At 38.1% G+C, this 21,861-nt stretch overlaps 3 protein-coding genes across 3 annotated transcripts; all 3 read left to right on the top strand.

Moving 5' to 3' along the window:
- The first annotated feature begins 1,088 nt into the window (after positions 1 to 1,088).
- Positions 1,089 to 10,989, top strand: cat (catalase). Its single transcript, XM_014969604.2, has 13 exons — positions 1,089 to 1,249; positions 3,708 to 3,879; positions 4,073 to 4,183; positions 4,571 to 4,701; positions 4,809 to 4,913; positions 5,997 to 6,122; positions 6,204 to 6,395; positions 6,592 to 6,744; positions 6,817 to 6,955; positions 7,949 to 8,079; positions 8,956 to 9,063; positions 10,233 to 10,316; positions 10,409 to 10,989. Exons 1-13 carry the CDS (start codon positions 1,184 to 1,186, stop codon positions 10,472 to 10,474), a joined length of 1,584 nt encoding a protein of 527 aa, XP_014825090.2. The 5' UTR covers positions 1,089 to 1,183; the 3' UTR covers positions 10,475 to 10,989.
- A 677-nt stretch (positions 10,990 to 11,666) lies between these two features.
- Positions 11,667 to 13,988, top strand: LOC106905009 (dispanin subfamily A member 2b-like). Its single transcript, XM_014969602.2, has 2 exons — positions 11,667 to 11,961; positions 13,644 to 13,988. The coding sequence occupies exons 1-2, from the start codon at positions 11,740 to 11,742 to the stop codon at positions 13,788 to 13,790; spliced, it is 369 nt and encodes a 122-aa protein (XP_014825088.2). The 5' UTR covers positions 11,667 to 11,739; the 3' UTR covers positions 13,791 to 13,988.
- Positions 13,989 to 15,618: 1,630 nt separating this feature from the next.
- Positions 15,619 to 17,506, top strand: LOC106905016 (dispanin subfamily A member 2b-like). The gene is made up of 2 exons (XM_014969609.2): positions 15,619 to 15,863; positions 17,074 to 17,506. Exons 1-2 carry the CDS (start codon positions 15,681 to 15,683, stop codon positions 17,260 to 17,262), a joined length of 372 nt encoding a protein of 123 aa, XP_014825095.2. The 5' UTR covers positions 15,619 to 15,680; the 3' UTR covers positions 17,263 to 17,506.
- The last annotated feature ends 4,355 nt before the right edge of the window (positions 17,507 to 21,861 follow it).

Below are 21,861 nucleotides of genomic sequence, written 5' to 3'. Positions count from 1 at the left end.
CTGAAATTCTGTTTTCAGTTAGATATCTCACAACAAAGTGTCATTTGGCCCAAAAATTAACAAAACCTACAGCTAAAAAAAAAAAAGAAAAGCATGATCTTACCTGAGAAACTTTATGCTCACAAACAAGACTTGTGATTGCTAAGCTATCTTGTGTTGCCATAGAAACAAACTGTGTTGTGTTACTGTTGGTGAGTTCCTTCCTACCCCAATTCTTAGATTCAGCTGCTTCATACCACTGGGGCAAAATATGTTTAAATTACAAGACTGTTTTTGGTTTGCGACGAGATTTCTTTACTTACAGTAAAAAATAATAATAAAAAAACAGTTCTCCATATATGATAATATTTCTGTTTTACAGAGGTGTGGTTCCAAACACTGAAAATTACATATTAAAATTTATGAAAACCCGATTTTGAATTATATGTTTATGCTAAAGCATTGGAAAGGAATTGCGTGGAAAAATTCCCATCAAAAAGTGTCTGAATATATTTTTCTTAAAACAAGAATACATATTTAAATGTCAAGTGTGGATACACATTGTGAACACTCACTGAAGTGGAAGTAAACGGTCAAACAGACCATGTTTGCATAACTCTTGAGAGACAAACTAATATAGCCTAAGTGGTCTTTGACAATGCTAACAGACAAACAATAAAAGGACAGTAAGAACAAAAACTCTCTCATTATTATTACGTTTAAAAAACAGAACCAAGTACAAGCTAACAAACAATAACCTGAACTGTAGGTGTAGTTATAATAAAACTGTATTTTTAGACGTTTTACTAACGTAAAAAGTATGTATTCTTTCCTATTTACTCTGATGTAGTATTACAATTTGTTAAATTGTCTTGTGCCTACGAAAAATGCGTTTTGTATTCAACTAAGTTTACCTGTTCTTTTTAATTGTTTTATTTTAATGGTTTTCGATATTCTTCTTCGTCTCTTAATAAATTGACTCAAACGCTATACCGTTATACAAGGCCAGCTAAAGCCCTTATTTCTTTAAAGAAAATAGGTCAGTTCAGTCCTATCAGCCAATCAGGAATGAGGGGCGAAGGCGAGGCGGAGTCACGTGGAACAAAGTCCAGGAAGACTTTCTGTGGCATTGAGGTAAACAGATAACGATTTTCTCCAAGACACCCACCGTGCAGTTAGTGGTCCCGACGTGCGGTTTGTCGAGATGGCGGAGAACAGAGATAAAACTACCGACCAGATGAAGATATGGAAGGAGAGCAGAGGCTCCCAGGTTTGTACAAATGCTGCATTTTTATCAAGGATTTTGCTTGCATGGTGTCCGACTTGCAGGAATTGGGTGACGGGTCGTCTGGGGGGTAACGAGAATCAAACCCCGTCGACTGTTCACTCATTGTCCGCACATTATTAGCGTTAGCTAATCTCAAACATGCTAATAAATGTTGTTTAAATCAGAACTCCGGTTTTGTAGTCGTTTTGTTGCAGCAATGAGAGAGGTTGCTAATGTTTTGCTAACAAAACATTAGCAAAGTTTAAACAACGCCATTAAGCGAGGGCTTGCTCTTCCAAGCATTCCTCCTAAAATGTCTCCCGTGGGTTAAATTAAGTTGAAAGACGTGAAAGTGGGTCATTTTTATTGCACATGGTGGAACCTGAACTTTTAGTTGCATAACAGTACAGTCTACATTAGTCTGCTAAACTGACTGAAGTCCACCTGCTCTTGCAGCTGAATGTGAGGGTTTAACCCAATTGAGCTCTGAAAGCATTTTCCTTATTCAATTTGTCTTATTGATGCACTTTTATTTATCATAATATATATGTTGCAGGTTTATGCAAAAAAAAAAAAAACGCATTTAATTGGGTAAAGTCAGTGTTGTTGCACTTAAAAAGGGTTTAGTTAAACCACATTTTTTTCAAAACTAGCTCAATATGTGAACAACTAAGTTGATGTAAAATAAAGATAAATAAAAAAAAACAATGCATTCCAAAACAAGTGATTTGTTGTGAAAAGAACTATTGACCTGTATATATCATGTGTTTTTATAAATTGACATTTGCAGGGTGTTGAGAACCAGTTGGGTCAATTTATTTCCTTTGATTTGCATTAAAGTCTGTGGAAAGTTTTGACCCAAATTCATAATATTTGATGGATGTTGTGACTTTTCAATGGTTAAAATAAACGCCTGTTACTTGATATGTGATAGCCCTTTTTTTACTCAACTAGAAGATCGTATTCATTTTCAGTATAATTCAACTCTTAATTTAAAAAACTCTGCATATTTCAGTTCAGGTGTTTTTTCTGCCATCTTCACAAACTTCAAATCAATGTTCATGTCACAAACCTACACAGTTCTTTGTAAAAAAGTACAAATATTCTTCCTATATCTTGACATCTGATCCAGATGTCAAGATATAGGACATCTGACATCTGATCTAGGATGCTATAGAAAGCTAGCTAGCTGCACTCATCTTGAACACAGGGCTATACGCTATTCTTAACCAAATATTAGCCTAATATTTATGTTCACACTCACCTCCTATCATGCCCGTTTCATTGACCCATTACTCTTCTTTTTATTTTGTGAAAGAAGATAGACAACGTCAAAGGTCCAAAAATTTAGACAATTTTTGGACCTTTCTGTGAGATGTGAATAAAAATGTCAGGAATATAGATTGTTTTGTCCTCAATAGACGGGTAAATAAACATGCTGCCTTTTCTGTCTTCCTTCTTGCCTAATCTAGATCTGTGGGTGATCAACAGACTCTCGTTGGATTGGGGTTAATACATTTAGATTAGAAGTGGTAGAGCTGTTGATGAATGTGCCACACAGACAACTGATTAAAAAAAGTCCACTTCTTTTATGCTTGTTTTTTTATTATTTTTTTATAGTTTTGGCTGGTCTGTGTTTTAAGTTCATATTGGTGAGATATTTTCCAGGGTGTCCACGCATCCTTAAGAAGTCTTAAATTCATATATCTAAAATTAAAGACTGAAATTAATTGGAAAATGTACAAGTTGGCCTTAGATACGTTAAATACTCCTGCCATAAACGTTGTTTAATCTTGTATCTTCTATGTAGTTTATTGTTCTCGGGGAACCTTTTATGTCAGGCAAAATTTGACTTGCACGTAAAAATAATTAGCGTTTGAGTCTACCGCTAACTAGCTGCTAATAAACACTAGCAAGCTAGCTCTTTTATGTGCATCATTAAGGGCAAATTAATCACCAGGTGTCTGGACGACCTTCATCGTTGCCACTGGCTCACTTCTGCTACTAATTTGTACGATACAAAGTGCATTCTGTGCAAAAGAATCAAATAAAAATTTTATTTTATTTTTTTGTAAATTTCTGTTACATGTCTTTAATTTAATTCATGGTGGTCTTAAAAAGTCTTAAATTTGAGTTGGTGAAACTGGCAGAGATCGTGTTTACTTCTGTTGTCTCCATACAGATGAATCAAAATCCTCTTTTCTCATCCAAAGAAGGTTTTGACATCAAAATTAAATGCTATTAATATTGTTGTGTTAGTAAACATGTAAAGTTAGGGGTGTAGTTGTTAGCCACGGTAATGTGTATTAACAATTTTTCGGTCAGCTTTCCATTGGGTTACTCTTTGCTTGTCACCTCATGAAAAACACTTTTAATAAGAATAAGTATGAATGCCATGAACCAAAACTTTAATGTTTTCTTTTTTTTTTTTTTAAATTTCTTGGACTGTATTTTGTTTCAGAGACCAGATCTGCTAACTACAGGAGGTGGCCATCCCGTTGGGGACAAGCTCAACCTGCAGACTGCGGGGCCGAGGGGCCCTTTGCTCGTGCAGGATGTGGTCTTCACCGATGAGATGGCCCACTTCGACCGGGAGCGAATCCCAGAGAGAGTGGTTCACGCTAAAGGCGCAGGTTGGCTAACGATTGTCTTGTAGCTCATGTGTTTTGGAATCAAGGCCTCATTTTGCTTTGATAAATAAGTTTCACATAATACAACAGTAAGCCCTCTTGAAAAGCTGCTACATTGTTCTCAGTGCTAATGCGCTGAAACATTCAACAGTGTCCAATGTAAACATAATTTTAAAAAATTTTTCCCGTGACTCAGGTGCGTTCGGCTACTTTGAGGTCACTCATGACATCACCCGCTACTGCAAGGCCAAGGTGTTTGAACATGTTGGGAAAACGACTCCCATCGCCGTCCGTTTCTCCACTGTGGGTAAGAGATTCATTTTCATTTCCAAGGAATATTTTCACACTTTGTCATCGCAGGAATAGCTATGCCATGTTTGCACACAATAATTTAATTTCACACTTGAAAATACTTTTCCTTTGAAGTGATCCACTGATGTCATTTTTCATCTCAAGAACCAAAAAATGTGTTGACACATCTAGCTGTCGCTCTAGTTTGCTAGCTAGCTGCAGTGTTGCAATATGTATATTTCTTTATTTAACCATGACGTTCACACACTCCTACCCCTGCAGCATCCATGTTCTGTTCTGTTTGTGATGGCAGAGGGCGCTGTTGTGCAACTTTTATTATGTGGCTCTGTTATACTACACATAACAGACTGAATATTATAAATTGAAATGCTTGCGTCCTCAGCTGGGGAGTCTGGATCGGCCGACACCGTCCGAGACCCCCGAGGCTTCGCTGTAAAGTTTTACACCGAGGAGGGGAACTGGGACCTGACGGGCAACAACACCCCTATCTTCTTCATCAGGGATGCGATGCTTGTAAGTTGACATTTAAAATTTGGAGTTCAAGTGAGAAGATCAAACATTTTATTTCTTATTTTGCCCATGCTTTTTCTTTTTTTTTTTGTTCTTCCCCCCTTCTGCAGTTTCCATCCTTCATTCATTCCCAGAAGCGTAACCCTCAAACCCACATGAAGGATCCTGACATGGTGTGGGACTTCTGGAGCCTGAGGCCTGAGAGTCTGCATCAGGTAGCCGCTGATATCCAACCTTTAGCACTTTTAGAAACTAAAATAAACACATTTTTTAAAAATGATTTGGTAATGGAGATCTTTGCAAATCATAGTTGCTCCTGCTGATGAACATTTTTATCTGTTTTATTCGTCAGTATCTACTTTAACGCTCTCTTTCTGCCTTCGGACTATGAAGACGGTTTGATTTGTCGCAGATTGTCTCCGACTCTCCACACAGCCATGATGGAGCAGGAACACGTCTACTTCCTGTTCCTGTTTAAGATTCTCGTTAGAATCAGTAGCATCAGCAATTCTTCCTGGGGTCAGATTAGATAAAAGACAGATTGCATTTACAAGAAATCATATTATAGATGAAGTATTAAAATGAAAATGTAGACAGTCATTTAAAGTTTGGTTTGCTTTGTCTCATATACGGCTTGCAGCTGTTATTTTAGTAAGTGATTAATCAGTTATTCTGACAAATCGGGTAAAAAAAAAAGGCATATTCTGCGAATTTTTCATTAAAGTACTTAAGCTTTTTCTGTATAATATTAGAATTACACTCAAAGATGGAAATAAACAAATAATTTAGTTTCCTCTTTTAAAATGGGGAATAATAATTTTATTGGCTGAAATTCAATGACAGCCTTTCTTTAGTGAATTTGAACAGGTTGAATATAAAAAATGACACTTGAGGAGCTTTTGTTAAAATATAATGGCAAACAAATGTGGTTTTATCTTAAATGCAAAATAAATCTTAATATTTTGTATTGTTTTATCTTATTGCTCTGAATATGTTGGGATTTTTCATTGTTTTTACTCCAGTTAATGATTGATTGGTTACTAAATTAGTTGATTAGTACTTCAATAAGCGATCAATCAGATTAATTGTTTCAGCCTTAGTCTTGTATACTATGATTCTCTCACATTCGATTACCAAAGGATCATTTCCTACTGCCATCTTGTGGTCAGTGATCAAAGCTAATTTCCTTACTATAATCAAATGAAGCTTGTCTGTTTGATTTAAAATCAGTTTGACAGCAGTAACAGTGGTAAAACATGTATTTTTTGTAAATAAACCTCTTTTTTTTTTCCTCTCAGGTGTCGTTCCTGTTCAGCGACCGAGGCCTGCCTGACGGCCACCGCCACATGAACGGCTACGGTTCCCACACCTTCAAGCTGGTCAACGCTGACGGCAAATGCGTCTACTGCAAGTTCCATTACAAGGTCCGTTTCTGGAACTGGTTTGTTGGGTTGCAGAGCTCTGCGATGGATTTTATTGTTTTTTTTTTTTTTCTTTTTCTAAAGACTGATCAAGGAATAAAAAACCTGTCTGTGGAGGAGGCAGACCGCCTTGCAGCCACCAACCCGGATTACGCCATCGGAGACCTGTTCAACGCCATCGCTAGCGGTGACTTTCCATCCTGGACCTTTTACATCCAAGTCATGACCTTTGACCAGGCGGAGAGGTTCCAGTTCAACCCCTTTGACCTCACTAAGGTACGGAGTCCCAACAGGGTGAAACAGCTGATTGTCCCTCCGGTTTGAACTTTTGTTACAGAACTGAACTCTGGGTTCCTCGATACCAGCAAAGTGTTAGTAAAGTAGAGGAGAACCTTTTAATCAAACCGCTTCCTTCGATGTCTCTCTTGAACGCATTTGTTTCATTTTCAATCGACTTTTCCAACTCTCCCAGGTGTGGTCGCATAAGGAGTTCCCTCTGATCCCTGTGGGCAAACTGGTCCTCAACCGGAACCCGGTCAACTACTTCGCAGAGGTGGAGCAGCTGGCCTTTGACCCCAGCAACATGCCTCCAGGCATCGAGGCCAGCCCCGACAAGATGCTGCAGGTGACGCAGTAAATCGGCTGAGGAGATGGTGTTGGTATTCACCAGAGGTTAACCTGGTCTGCCTCGGCGTAGGGTCGGCTCTTCTCCTACCCAGACACGCATCGCCATCGGCTGGGAGCCAACTACCTGCAGATCCCGGTCAACTGTCCCTTCAGGGCCCGCGTGGCCAACTACCAACGAGACGGCCCCATGTGCATGTCTGACAACCAGGGTGAGTCGTTCACCTGCTGCTCCGCCTTAAAATGTCTTCACGTCTGAAATTCATGTCTAAAATTAAGACCTTAAAATGTCTTGAAAACATTTTTATAAGTAAGTAAGTTGGCCTTTAATCTGTTAATCACAGGTCTTAACTTGTATCTTGACAGGACTGTTAATCCCATAGATTATATATATATTTTACTTTTTTACTGCTGGAAATTTCTGTCAGGCAAAACTTTGAGGGTTCTGTCACCCACTGCTAGCATACCACCGCTAAATAGCTAGCTAGCTTTTTTGCATCCTGTGTAAATGCTAATTTATCGCCAGTTGGCTGGACAAAGTTTGTATGTTTTTATGGAGATACAGATATTAAATTTCATTCTTAATAGTCTTAATGATATTTACATTTGAATTGGTACAACTTGCAGAAACTCTGTGTTATTATTATTATTAGTGCATTTATGCTGTGTGGTTCACTATTAGTGAGGTAAATTAAAGCTGTAATTCTACATTTTGCAGATTTGTAACACCTTAAAACTAAACTGTGGTCATTTTCTAACCAAGGTCAGTTTGCTCCCAGAAATCGTGCCGCTAAATTTTCAGTTTTATGACAGCTGTAAGAATTAAATTTATGAATAGCAAGAATAAATACTAATAAATAAAGTTGGTCTCTTATGTATTTACAATTATCAAATATAAAAAAATACTCTTTGGTTAGTTCCCTGGAGGGGAAAAAAAACCTTTGGTTTAAAATGTAATGATGGACACTACGACTTTAAAGTGACCAGAATTGGACAAGTTTATGTATATTTGCACATAAATATTTATATTTACACATGTGGCTAAAACTGGTAAAATGTTTGTGTTGATGATTAATCAACTGATGTGAATTTCTTCACTCGTTCTTCTGTCTTTGTCCCTCCTGATGTTTATATGCTTAATCCGATATAATTTTTAAAAATCTCCCTCTTAAGCTCAACCAGTTCTTGCTCCATCTGACCTCCAGGTGGCGCTCCAAACTACTACCCCAACAGCTTCAGCGCCCCGCAGACCCAGCCTCGCTTTGTGGAGTCCAGGTTCAGCGTTTCGCCTGACGTCGCCCGTTACAACAGCGAAGACGAAGACAACGTGACGCAGGTGACGATGACGCCGCCGCCTCTAATAGCCTCTGTGTGGCTGTCTGCCAGTCACTCACAGGAAGTCGACGTTTTCAGCCTGTTGAATTCAACGCAGAAAATGATCTAAATATAACCTTCCAAGCCCATACCAGTAAAACAATAAACAGCTACGTGGAATCACTGTCAGAGTACAATAGAGTTCTCATGCATCTAAAAATGTCCGCTCCTCCACCGTCCTTCATGTACGTTTGGTGCGGTGGTGTAACTTGAAACTGGAGCGCAATGGAAACTTAACAATTAGACCAAATCAGCTTTTCTCATCAACAACTGACTCCATCTCTACAAATACAACTCGGCATGTAGATGGGTTTTTCCCAGCATGTTAGACACAACATATCCATAAGCTTCTAAAAGGGAGACTTCACCAACATATCAATTGAAATTAAACAAAAAATGTGGCAAACACTTTATTTGAAGGTAAGAATGACGTCATGAACATGAAAGAGTCTTCATGAATGTCTATGATGTCATGACACTTTTAATGGACTTTTAAAGCAACTTTACATTAAAAGTGTCTTTGTTTGGGGTGCTGTGGTGCCGCAGGAGCAAAGCACGACCCACGTATTGAGGCCTTGGTCCTCGTGCCGGTGGTCGCAGGTTCGATTCCCGGCCTGACGACATGCCGCATGTCTTCCCTCTCTCTCATTACCCTGTTTCCTGTCAAACTACTTTCAAATAAAGGCCAACAAACCTTAAAAAAAAAACAAAAAAAGTGTCATTATTTACCTCATGTTCATGACATCATGAAGTGTTACCAAGATAAGTTTCATCTGAAACTGTAGGACTGTGTTTACTGTGTCTGGGTCTGACCGGGTCCGTGTGCGGCCGGCTGCAGGTCCGGGCCTTCTACACCCAGGTGCTGAACGAGGACGAGCGCCAGCGGCTGTGCCAGAACGTTGCCGGGGCCCTGAAGGGAGCCCAGCTCTTCATCCAGAAACGAATGGTGAGTTCAGGTCAGAACTCGCAGTGTGGAGCAAACGAGTCGCTGCGCTGCATTTCAGTGAAGTACAAAGATTGTTTCTCTTTTCAAACCACAGGATGTTGCTGCATGAAACTAGGATGTGCAAAGGCCTGCTTTGTGATTATGTGGTTGCTATGGAAACAGATGGGGAAAACATTTGTAAACAAGAAAGAATGGTGAACACATCTGTTTGTTTTTTTTTGTTTCCTGCTTAGAGAATCAAGTTCTCTAAGGTTTTGACTAGGACATTTAAAATGTTATTTTAGTAATTCAACCACATTATGCAAAAATGAATCCAAATCTTTCACTTTTTAAGATTTGAGCAATTATGTCTTATAAATGTTGATAATTATGTTTTATAGATAATGAAATCCTGACATTCAGTGTCAAAAACAATTGAGAATGTTGCATAACAACCGTTAAAACCCAGCATTTTTAACGTGTAAATGTTATGTAATGCACCAGGTCGTGGCCTGAGTTGAACACCAAAGATGAGGAACTCCATCAATGGACGCTTTCAAAACCTTGTTTCAGTTTCCCCTCGGCTGACGGCCTCCGTGCCACGCCTCACCGATGCAGTAATTCATGTTAAATGAGCTCCAACCAATCACTGAGTGCATTGAAATGAATTCTCACATTTCTGTTTACAATATCCTCTTTTTTTAATATATACTACATGTTCTAATTGTCTGAAACACTGAATTTTGGCTTACTGTTCTCCAATATTTGGTTTATTTTAAGTCAGGATAATTAACCTTCAGATTTTACGCAGTTTAGAATAAATCCCTCTGAAAGTGGGAACCTTAAATGACATTTATTTTTCTCATTTGTTTTCCTGAGCGTCTTTTTCACGTTTTGTCTCCACCGGTGTGACTCGCCACCGCAAAGTTAATTTTTAAACACTTGTATGAGAAATGAAAGGTGATGGAGTGATGTCATTCATTGATGTCACAGCAGCCACATATACTGCTCTGGTTTCCTGTGTTATGGAAAAAAAACTAATCCCTGTTTGCACCTTTTGTAAATTTGCTGCCAGAGTTGTAACTTTGCACAACCTTATGACTTTGTGCTAGTCTCACATTTTTTGTGTGCATCACTTTAAAAACAGGAAACATGAACATAGATGCATTTATTCAACGTTCTTCCTGCAGGTGGAAAACCTGAAGGCCGTCCATCCAGACTACGGAAACCGGGTTCAGACTTTACTCGACAAGTACAACGCCGAAGCCAAGAAGGTAACCAAACAGCCGGTTCGTTATCGTGGAGTAAAAAAGTTCAGGTAATAGAAATCTGCTCGTTTTCTAATGAGCTCACTTCCTGTTCCCAGAACACAAACGTCCGTGTCTACAGCCGTCCAGGAGCCGCCGCCATCGCCGTGTCCTCCAAGATGTGATCAGCAGATCTGCTCACATGACCGCCGACTGGTTGGATCGGCCTCAACGTGCTAATTACTGTCGCAGTAGTGCTTAAGCTTGGCTTTGATCCATTGCAAACAGTTAATCCTTACTTTATTAAATATCAGGTCAGGTAACCATCAAAAATTCATTTTATTGCATTGAATGCTGTAAGGTAATACTGTTGAGATTAGGCTGCAGTTTTATTAAATTACCTTTAATACATCGATGCCTTGCTGCTGATTCAGTTTGATTCAGTTAACCAACAATAATTGATGAACCTTTTCTCTAAAGTTGTAAAACTTGAAGATGTTTAACAAAGCTAATTTTGAAAGTATGTCTGAAACGATGCTGATCTCTGTGCCTGTCTCTTACCGCAAAGCGACCGATCGCTTGGTAAAGGACATTATTAACGTCTGGGTTGTTTAACTCAGACTTGACTGAATCCCTCACTGGTGAATGTTAATATACAAATGTATTAATCTGTTTTCAAATAATAAAATCATTCAAAATACTGGAGGGCTGAATATTTTCTTCTGCTTATGTAGATGCCTTATATTGTGAGAGTTGGCTAAAAGTCTTGTGCTCCTTTAAGTGCATGTAGAATTCCAGTAATTTAAAACTACAGCATGTTTTTACTTATATCTTGTGACAGTTTAACATGAGAATCTGGAAAAAAAATCAGGTTCCTTTTGCAATCTGAACAAATGCAGCTCTCTGTCAGAAACAACCAATCAGAGTCAGGGAGAAAGACTTAGCGCTGTCCATCATGTTCTTGTACGCGCTGCTCATGCTCTCCCCTTTGCCCTCAGCACAACAGAGCTCAGTCTAGAGTTGCTGTCCACCGAAGATGGCGGATAAACTGTTTTTCTGTAGCGGTAAGTTGTTTCTCTGCCATTCGTAAATTTAGTAGTGTGTACGCAAGCCTGACTGGCAGCGCTAAGACCTTCCTCCTGGTTCTGATTGGTTGTTTCTGACCAGATTACCTGTTTCATATTTTACTGTTGCAACATAGTCAGTTTTAAGAAATATGTAAAAAAAAAAACAAAAAAAAAAAAACACTTTTCACATCGTCTTTAAAAGACAATGTGTGTCTTTATCCCACTGTGTGTGTGTGTCATCTTCCTCTTAAAAGACAGCAGGATCCTGTCCAGGTAATCTACAGTTGAGAAATGAGGAAGAAAGAGTCATAATAACTTAAGCTCTTAAAAGGTTCAAACCGCTCCACTTCTCCAGAACCTGCACAGCTGCTGATGCTACAGGAATGGCCACAGCTTCACCAGATAAGGGTCACCAGCCTGTGGTTGTTACTTTGCCGCAGTATTTTGGTCCTGAAGTCCACGCTCAGCCTCCCATGATGGTCCATCAGAGCGCCGTGAACATCCCAGCTGTGCAGCCCAGCGATGACATCATCTGGTCTCTCGCTTGCTTCATGTATGGGAATCCGCTCTGCCTGGGACTGGCGGCCCTCATCTTCTCCGTAAAGGTCAGTTTTTAAAGCTTGGTGATATTTATCACCAGTTAAAGAAGCAGTTTGGAGTTACAATCTATGACAGGTGGTCGTCTCCAATATGCTGATGAACAGTGAAGGTTTTATTTCAAACTGCAGCCCTAGTCAGAGCTACTGTGGGTCTGTCACTCTAACAGATTTTACTGTTTAATAAATTGCCCCAGAAGTTATTTGGATAAACAATAAAATTGCTTTGAGACCGTTTTTGACTTAAAAATACAAGAGCCTATTCTTAAAGATGAATAAACCCTAAATTCTCATGAACCTTTAACACTGAAACTTTACGGCAGGGGTCCCCAAACTTTTTCCTGCGAGGGCCACATAACTGTTCCCTTTTCTGGTCGGGGGCCGGTCTTAGTTTTGTTTGGGGGGGGGAGTGAAACTGTGGACCGGGGGGCTGGATTACTGCCGACATATTTGCGTTTGTAGATAGATTTTTACCCAGAATGCAAATGGAAAAAAACCGTGAGCGAAACGGTGACTGGTACTGACTAGTATATATTTCATTGAGGGAAACTAAGTTTCATATCTGTTCAAGAACCCCCCTGGTGGTTGAAGAAAAATCCACATATATATGAAAAAAAAAAACACTGAATGCTCTCTGGTATTGTTCAGGGGGCCGGACCAAGGGCCGTAGTTTGGGGATCCCTGCTTTACGACATTTTAAATGAGCTAAACAACAGAAACAAACGAATTATGAAGTGTGTTTTACTTTCACACGGATTCAAACCACAACTCCACAATCATTTGAACCACAATCACTAATCTATATACAGCCACATTCACTATGCTCTAACAAAAAGCAAACGCTGGTAAAGTTTTTTCCAGTGGGATAAAGCAGAGAGGTCTTCATTAACCGTGGAGGGAAAACCTCCACACAAAACTAAGACACTTTCTATTTTACTCAGTTTTTGTTCTCATTTAACAGAAAATTTTGTTGAACCAACTTTTCTAAACCACTGCTGTACTCTATCATCGTAACTAAATAGAACACCAAAACCGTAGTTCTTTGACATTTGAGACCTGTGGTTTTCAGAAATGTGCCAATATTATTTTATCTACTGATGTTTGCACAAGAGTCTGCAGATTCTGCCAGTCAGCAAACACGCAACCAACTTGTTTTTCTGCTGAAAGTGCAGATTTCTCAGAAACCTTACGATAAAGCACTGGGGGAGGAGCTGTAGTGTTTTCTAAACTCTGCAAGAATAAAGCCCTGTCTGTAAACTTTTCCCATACTTTGTTGAACTAACTTTCTCTGCAGGAACTCGATTCAGATCCAGGCAAGGCAGGAGTCAGAATCCATGACAAAAATTAATCGTTCAAACAGAAACAGAGCTGGGAGGTGAACAGACAATAGAAAGAGTCAGAATGGACCAGAGTGGTGGGAGGCCGTTGAACCTGAGTGAGAGTAGCTGAGTAGGTAGAAAATGAAATGAATGTTAGAATCACAAACCCACAGAAACTAGAGAACAATAAACAGGTGCAGCGCAACTCAGCATGAGAAGGACACGACCAACGCAATATAAAAAATCACAGACGTGAGATAAAATGAGAAGTAAAGAGAAGAAAGGAGAACTCAATAAAACACAAAACTACGACACTTTCTGTTTTACTGACTTTCTGCTCTCATTTAACAGAAATATCTTTGCTGATTTCAGGCCAGAGACCGCAAGGTGGTCGGAGATCTGGAGGGAGCCAGACATTACGGCTCCACCGCTCGGGTCATCAACATCGTGGCGACCGTCCTGACATCTGTAGCCGCCGTACTTACAATCATTGTTTTGCTTGCTTTGACTTCTCGCTAACTAGCTTTTCTGTTTTTGCTCTGGTATCAAACTGAAACCGTGACAGTAGTAGCAGTAGTATTAAGGTTTAAGGCTGTAAAGAAGAACTTCAATTGTGTAAAGTTTGCTTATGTGCAATCTGCATAACCATGTTCTAGCTGCGATGAATGGAAAGCTTGTTTCACTATATTAATAAAAAACACCACATTCTTTAAAACACAGAGATCTCCTTTCATTTTTGTGTGCCGAGTCTCCAATTTAATTTTGAAATGTTAAAATATTGTGTCACAGACTGACAAACTGGGGATAATAAAGACAGAAACCATTGTAACCGGATAAGAAAGCTGACATTTTGATTCTGAATTCAGTGAACAGTCATGAGAAAATGAGCAGCACCTCAGATAGGACGTTTAAAGGTCACCTGTGGATGTGTGTGTATATGAGGATGACTGGAAGATATCTAAAAACGTTGTGTAAGATCCTCTTAACTTGATCCGGTTCTTTAAAAAACATACTTTCTGGGTCTGACGCGAGATCATTCAACTGAGGTTCTATTGTATTCTGAGTGGCCATTTTCCAGAACCAATTTTGTATTATGTGTAATGTTTTTTTTTTTTTTGATTTGGTAAATTTATTACAACAAAATCCAATGCGCCTAAGACATGTTGTAAACGGCATGTAGGATTGCTGTGAAATGACAGAAACGGCAGGTGGTTCTTAAAGAGACAGGAAGCCAATTTCAAGGTGTTCAGAAACGCAAAGGGAAATTTATTGTTGATATAGAAAGCATTTTCATGTCAACTGAAGGTGACATAATTACTTGATTTTTGTATAGAACTGAATTATTTGTCTGGGAAATATAGCGCTGGTATCGTTTGGGTCTGCACTTTTGACTTTGAAGTGGAAATACTTTGTAGAACGGCACTTTGTGAAGTTCAGTCCATTTATTTGTATTAGTTTACTAATAAATTATTTTATCTTGTCTCGTCTTAAGATAAACGAAATAATGACCTTAATCCCTAGCTGTGGACATAATGTGGCTATTTGCTGCTTTATCTGTGCAGATCGTCTTCTCTATAAAGTGTTGTTTCTTTACTTCAGCCTGTGGTGAACCTCTCAAGTACAAAAAAACAGCACCAAGACCAGCCAGCAGAAAATGGAGGCCATGTTTTTTTAAGTGTGCAGTTTTGCTATCTTCTTCCATTGTTAGATTGAATAGAGTTTTCTGAAATTGGATTATGTTTTCCAACTTTAAATTTATCTATATCTATTGTTATTTATTAATCCCTGCCCTGACTGCTGAGTTCTTTGGTCTGAATCCTTTTTCTTGTGTTCTCTAACGTTCTGGTACAAACCTCTGAGTCTTCACAGAGCAGCTGGATGGATGCTTAAAGTTAAGAAGCTGTTATGTGAATGCAAATGATTGTTCTGGATTTTTATTGAGAGGGGGTAGAGAGTAAAAAGGCTTGAATATTTATGCAAGCCACACTTTTTTGATTTCTATTTGTAATTTTATCATTCAAAGTTTCAAATAAGCACTGCTTTCTGCTTTATCTGACTTAAATCAGTTTTGTTTAATAAAGTCCATCCTCCTTCTGCTTTTAATTACTTACTTTTAAAAAGAACTCCTTGAATTATTTGGCAAATAGGTGATTTTTGGAGAGAGAAAGTACATTTCGCTCTCTTTTGCAAGCACAAGCGTGATGCATAGATGTAAAAAGTTGGAACCTCTAAGCTCTGCAAAGAAAGTGAAAATAAGATGTTGGGTGGGGGAGAGGGGGGGGGTCCCACTGGTACAATTTCCCGTTATGCCACCTACATCATAAAACAGGAAAACCACACTGTATAGGGAACCAAGTTCTTCAACGGACCGTTCAGATTCCTCTTCCACCTGCAGCTGAGCAGAGAGCCATGCATCCTGGTTACTGCAACGAAGCGTCCCCTGGACAGCCTGGGGGCCCCACAGGAGTTCAGCACTTCGTAGTGACCGTCCCCCCGGAGCCCCCAAAAGATTATCTGGTCTGGTCGCTCTGCAGCTTCGTCTACGGAAACTTCTGCTGTCTTGGATTGGCGGCTCTCATTTATTCTGTCAAGGTGAGTTTGTGCAAATAGTTTCCCCGTATTTAGTCTTTAATATGAACAACTTTGGCTCGTGATTATCAAAGGAAAGGGAAAGAAAGACACGAATCAAGAATAGAGGTGGAGACTGGCTTCTGATGGGCATTTTGGTAAAAGGCTTTTACAAACGAGGTTCATTCAAACTATAATTATGATTAATAATTATGAAACTAACCACAAGTAATCATGCAACTCTAGACTGGATCACTGAAAGATTAATAACTGAATCCTTTATTTCACAAAATTCAAAAATCATACAGACTCAGAATTTTATTGTGATATTTTGTGCATAATGTGGTAATGATAATTTTTATCATTAGAACAATCACTGTGGTAATGACAAAAATTATTTTAAAAAATACATTATTACTTTATTAGAAAACAGCAACACAGATACTGTTCTTAAACATTTCCATTTTAAATGAGCTTCTTCAGGATGCCATTTACGTCATTAACTGTGATTTCGATGGTGAAAACATAGCATACTTTAGTATACGTCAGTATATTTTAAATATACTGTATTCTTCTGAAGTACATTTTAGTATGTCATCAAGTGGATATACTTATTACTAAAAGTGTAAAATAAATACATTTTTAAAAACATGCTTCTAATAATCTTTTTAAACATTTATATTTGGTACACTTTCTAAAAGTTTTTTTTTCTTGCGTATTTAAATTCTAATTAAATATATTACTAAAGTTACACTTTACATAATAATTTAATTTTTTTTTACTCTAAAATAGTGAATCTTATAGTTCCTCAATCATTTTCACAAGATATAGAAATATGGGAGAGAGATAGCACTAATGTGTTTATGTAAATTGAGGCTGAAGCTTATGAGTGTGTGTATGGATGTATATATTGAAACATATATAAACCCAGATAAAATGGAAAACTAATTAACCTGTTTGTTATTTTTTTATTTAATAATGAGGGTCCATCTGAAAATAAGGTGAGTTTAAGGAGTTCGAGTTTATGAGTTTTTTTACTTCCTCCTACTGCTTTTCAAGCAAGTTAAGATTATTGTAGTACAAAAATGGGTGTCTTTTGCATTCCTTGTTCGTGTGTGTGATTTTATACTTCTATCATGTTCAAAATAAATAGATTAAAAAAAAAAATAATAATAATAATAACCAGAAGGGTCCGGTTATTAAAATAATGTATTAATTTATTTTTTGATTTCAGGCCAGAGACCGGAAGGTGGTTGGAGATCAGGACGGAGCCAAACGTCACGGCTCCTGCGCTCGTATTTTCAACATCGTGGCCGTGACCCTGACCTCTCTGATTCTCTTTATCCTCATCGTTGTGCAGATTGTTGCGGCTGTGAAAGTGGCGCAATATACAAGTCAGAGAAGACCCTGGGGCGCCAATTAACCATCTCTCATAATGTTTGAGGATTTATCCAACGCCATGGCTTGTTTGTACTGGTTTTTCTCTGATATCAAAATTAAACTGTTACAGTAATACTGCTAGTAAAGCCTAAAGCGGTGAAGAAGAGCTTCATTTCTGTAAAGTTTGCTTATCAACCAAACAGCAAAATGTGTCTTGCTCACATGAATAAAAAGCTTTTTTCACGATAATAAAAACATCCAACGCTGTGCTCTCTAAACCACAGAAATGTCTGTTCATTTATGTGTGTGTGATGAGTCTCCAATTTTAATTTATACATAAAAATATTGTGAAAAACTGAGATAGTACTGATTAAAAAAAGAAAAAGAAAAAAAGAAATCGTTGTGAGAACTGGAATTATGACATTTATTTTATGTGGTCTGCGACAGACTGGCAACCTGACCAGGGTGACCCCGCCTCTCGCCCGGAACGTTAGCTGGAGAGGCACCAGCAACCCTCCTGACCCCACTAAGGGACAAAGGTGTAAAGAAAATGGATGGATGGATGGATGGATGGATGGATGGATGGATGGATGGATGGATGGATGGATGGATGGATGGATGGATGGATGGATGGATGGATGGATGGATGGATGGATGGATGGATGGATGGATGGATGGATGGATGGATTTTATGTGGTGATGAACTTAATAGTCATGAGAAAATGAGCAGACATCAATTGTTCCCATTGTGAAATTATACAGCACACCAGTGCAGGTTGCCATCTTGGCTGCTCTGTCATCCTCATATTTCCAGTTTTGTAGCTTAAGCAGCGTAAAACTTTTTATTGAATCTTCTTTAAAGATCAACTTTATAACTGGATTCAAAGTTTTACTGCTTTCTGTCAAAGACGGATTTCCTCTCTTCCAGAAAGGCCAGATTTGTGGAGTGCTAAGCTCGCAGTTGTCATGGCAACAGATTCTCTCGACTCTAAACTTCTCCACGGCGTTATTACATCCCTGAGCTGTTAGTTCCTATGGATGGCCATGACTTCTGAATGGAAATAGCTGTTCTGGGTTTTGTGAGGCAAACCAAGTAAACAAACACTTTCAGACTTTTATTTGTGAGAAATCTGTAAAATTCATGTAAAGTTTTTATTCCAAGTTGCAATTAAGCTCGACTTCCTGTTGGTCTTCCAGGAATATTTACCAGATTGGTTGTAGTTTTATTCTCTATTGTATTTCCAGAAGTTCATCCTCATTCTCCATTTTTGCCTTTAAAGAGAAATTATTTTTTGCACATGCACATTTGAAATTTTTAGTTTTTTCAAAATTAAATCTCAATTTGACCTAAATTGTCTATTGCAAGCAGAAACAATTTCAAAAACTTTGACCTCCATGTTTTGCAGAACAACTAAAAATTAAAGCAGTTGTGGTGCAGCACCACAGTGGTAAAATTTCCACTCTGGTATTGCAAACTTCTCTTTGTGTTTATTATAGGTGAAGGAAAGGAAAACGAAAACCATGAAAAAGCATTAGAACTGGCTTCCCCTGCACATTTTGATGGGCGATTAGGTGGTTTGTTCAAACTTAGATCACTTAAACAAAGAGAAGAGTCTGGGGTGGATTATTGAAAATTAGTATAGAAATTTAAGTCACAGTTTGATATCTTCCATTTCTAACATACCCTAAAACTGACTGTATAAAATCGTTAAAAAAATAAACAAAATGCAACAAGACACATTTAAGCTTCCTATTAGAGATGCACAATATTGGACTTTTGGTCGATATCCAATATGCTGATGTGCTAAAACTCATTTGGCTGATAACTGATACCAATACCGATTGTTTTTTTTTCCTGTATACCTTCTTACTGAAACTATACGTCTTTCTCTATTGTGGAATTAAAACAGCATTATCTTTTGTCAATTTAGCCTGCTAAAAAATGCAAAAGCTAAAAAGGAGGCTGAAGATGATGCAACACTTTCACCTAATTATGTTTTATGTCAAATTTATTTATGACATCTGCTCTCTAAGACAAACAGTGACGTTGTGCTGAGCTGCAGGCATCGTTGTCACTGGTTTGTCTTATAAAATCAATGTGTTTTACGTCGGTGAGTTATTTTGATGGAATGGTCGATGTCTCTTATTAAATTTTGCAGCTAATAGCGATAGCCGATACCATGCCGATGATATTGTGCATCCTATTGTTCTTCCTATTGTTTTAATTTGAAAAAGTGTGTGTCTAAGTTTAATCATTTCCAAAGTCAGTGTGAAGAAAACTCAATCTATGATCGGCAAATCAAAGATAGATGGACTACCTACTTATAAATCAAAGTAAAACACTCCTTTGTCGTTTACATGATGGTGTAAGTAGTAAAGTGTAGCTGTTCTTCCATAACATATTTAATATTCGATGTAAGAGAAATGATGAAATTACATTCAACACGGTTCCAGACTGCATAGAAAATTGTCTTAAGCAGAAAAGGATTTCAAACTTCTTCACTTAAACTTGGCTTCTTCTTCTTCTTTGCATGAATGTTTTTTGCTGCTTTCAGGCCAGAGGCCAGACGGTGGTTGGAGATCAACATGCAGCCCGACATTACGCCTCCATCCCTCTCATTCTGAACGTCATGGCCACAAGCTCTGGCATCTCTACTGGTCTTTATTTGCATTATTTTTCTAATTGTGGTAGGAAGTCAATCAGTACGTATTTTCTACTACTACAACTACTAACCAAGTTTCATATTTCCAAAACCATTTCTTGGTTGTTATTAAGGCTATTTATAAATTTGCTACCTGATGCTTACTAACCAGATTTTCTGCTTTTCTTCTGGTACCAAACCAAAACTGTGACAGTCGCAGAAGAAAGGCGTAAGGCTAAGGCTGCACCGATTGCAGTTTTCTGACCGATCCCTGACGATTCCGATTTTGGCCGATGCCAATAGTTTTGTCTGAAATGTTGCTCAGTACAGCAATAAAGTTGTTGAATGGGCAACAATGGGGTGACTATTGTTAACTGTAAATGTGCAGACATGGCCTGGTGGGCCAGTCTGTCAGTCAAACCTCTCACAGAATAGCAGAAGAGGAAAGTAGTTGATTTTCAGACCCTTGTTGAGCTTGATAAAATCGGTGGATAAGATCGGCTCCACATGTAAAAATCGACCGATTACCGATCTCCCAAAATTAAGGAAATTAGCACAGATAAATCGTCTGGCCGACAAATTGGTGCACCTCTATTTAAGGCAGTGAAAAAAACTTTATTTCTGTAAAGTTTGCTTATATAAAACCAGTAAAGTGTTTTTTTTTTAGCTCAGATGAATGAAAAGCTTGTTTCCTAATAATAATAAACCATTCCCCTCTGTCAAAAACTGACAGAGGGGAATATTTGTAGCTGGATGTGAAAGGCCAGTTATTCCCAAACTGCATCAGTAAAGTTCTTACAATAAAACTAAAGTAAGAACTTTGATCTTCTTGAAAAGCAAAAACAAAAACAAAAAAAGATAAAAAAATGTTTAATCAGTAGATTAAAATGTTTAGTTTAGTTGACACCAGACTAATCAACTGTATATTTGAATTGCTTAACATATATTATCTTTCTGTATTTTTAGAACTAAATGTACTCTGTAGTTTAATTGAACTTGTAAAAAAAGTACAACTTAAAATAACATTTACCACACTTTTTCTTGCTGAAGCAGAACAACTGCAGTTATACAAAATTTTCAAGTGAAAAAACTACACCTTGAGACAAACGGCAGATTTTGATTGCATCACCTGCAATTTTCTAAATAGTACCGCCAATTTGCATACACTCACACAATATACCTTTGTTTTTGATATTAATTCAAAACAATTGACTGTCCAAATAAAACAGATGAGAACAATCTGATGAATTTTAAACAGAATATCAGAAACCTACACAATCTGCCAACATCTGCTGATGGCAACGAATACTAATGAGCACCTACAAAACAAGCTAGCGACAGGTAAAACTCTGACTCACAATCAGCCTTCAACCTTGAGTAAAATGTTAAACTTGCATCATCCATAATTTATTTTTCTTTTCATACACCAAAAATTATTTCACATTCTAAGAAGAAGGAGTTCCTCCGGTGATTTTGCGGGTGGTTTTATTGCCCCACCAAAGAGTTCTTTTAACTTCTTCTCTCTGAAGACACCACTGAAGCTTACACACCTTACCCTGCTGAGACCATCACACTGCAGGACAGGAGACATGAAGCGTCCCCTGGACAGTCTGAGGGTCCCACAGGAGTTCAGCACACCGTAGTGAACGTCCCCACTGAGCCTCCAAACGATTATCTGGTCTGGGCGCTGTGCAGCTTCATCTATGGAAACTTCTGCTGTCTTGGATTGGCGGCTCTCATCTGTTCTGTTAAAGTGAGTTTATGCTAATAATTTTTCTCTAATATAAGCAGCTTCTGTTCTTGACTATAAAAGTTAGGGTACAAACAGCATAACTATAAATAATTATAAAATATAAGCTAAAATAATTAATCAAAACCTTATTTTGAAATGTTCATCTTTCTGATGAGCCAAATTTATCAAGCACCAAAGCTAGCATAGCATGGCTAACTAAAAATCAAAATTATGGTAGTTTAGTAGTTGTGCTAAACATATGTAAATA

Source organism: Poecilia mexicana, unplaced genomic scaffold, assembly GCF_051168715.1.
Source record: "Poecilia mexicana isolate PSO_F unplaced genomic scaffold, ASM5116871v1 scaffold_6, whole genome shotgun sequence".
In the NCBI taxonomy this organism is placed as follows: domain Eukaryota; kingdom Metazoa; phylum Chordata; class Actinopteri; order Cyprinodontiformes; family Poeciliidae; genus Poecilia; species Poecilia mexicana.
Note: the sequence above shows the minus strand (reverse complement) of the source record. Positions and strands in the feature narration are given on the sequence as shown.

Excerpts from the sequence above, each read along its gene's own strand:
- cat (XM_014969604.2), top strand. The coding sequence starts at position 1,184 with ATGGCGGAGAACAGAGATAAAACTACCGACCAGATGAAGATATGGAAG. Across the intron at positions 3,880-4,072 it reads GGTTCACGCTAAAGGCGCAG|GTGCGTTCGGCTACTTTGAG; the intron begins GTTGGCTAACGA and ends CCCGTGACTCAG. Across the intron at positions 6,123-6,203 it reads ACTGCAAGTTCCATTACAAG|ACTGATCAAGGAATAAAAAA; the intron begins GTCCGTTTCTGG and ends CTTTTTCTAAAG.
- LOC106905009 (XM_014969602.2), top strand. The coding sequence starts at position 11,740 with ATGGCCACAGCTTCACCAGATAAGGGTCACCAGCCTGTGGTTGTTACT. Across the intron at positions 11,962-13,643 it reads CCCTCATCTTCTCCGTAAAG|GCCAGAGACCGCAAGGTGGT; the intron begins GTCAGTTTTTAA and ends TGCTGATTTCAG.
- LOC106905016 (XM_014969609.2), top strand. The coding sequence starts at position 15,681 with ATGCATCCTGGTTACTGCAACGAAGCGTCCCCTGGACAGCCTGGGGGC. Across the intron at positions 15,864-17,073 it reads CTCTCATTTATTCTGTCAAG|GCCAGAGACCGGAAGGTGGT; the intron begins GTGAGTTTGTGC and ends TTTTGATTTCAG.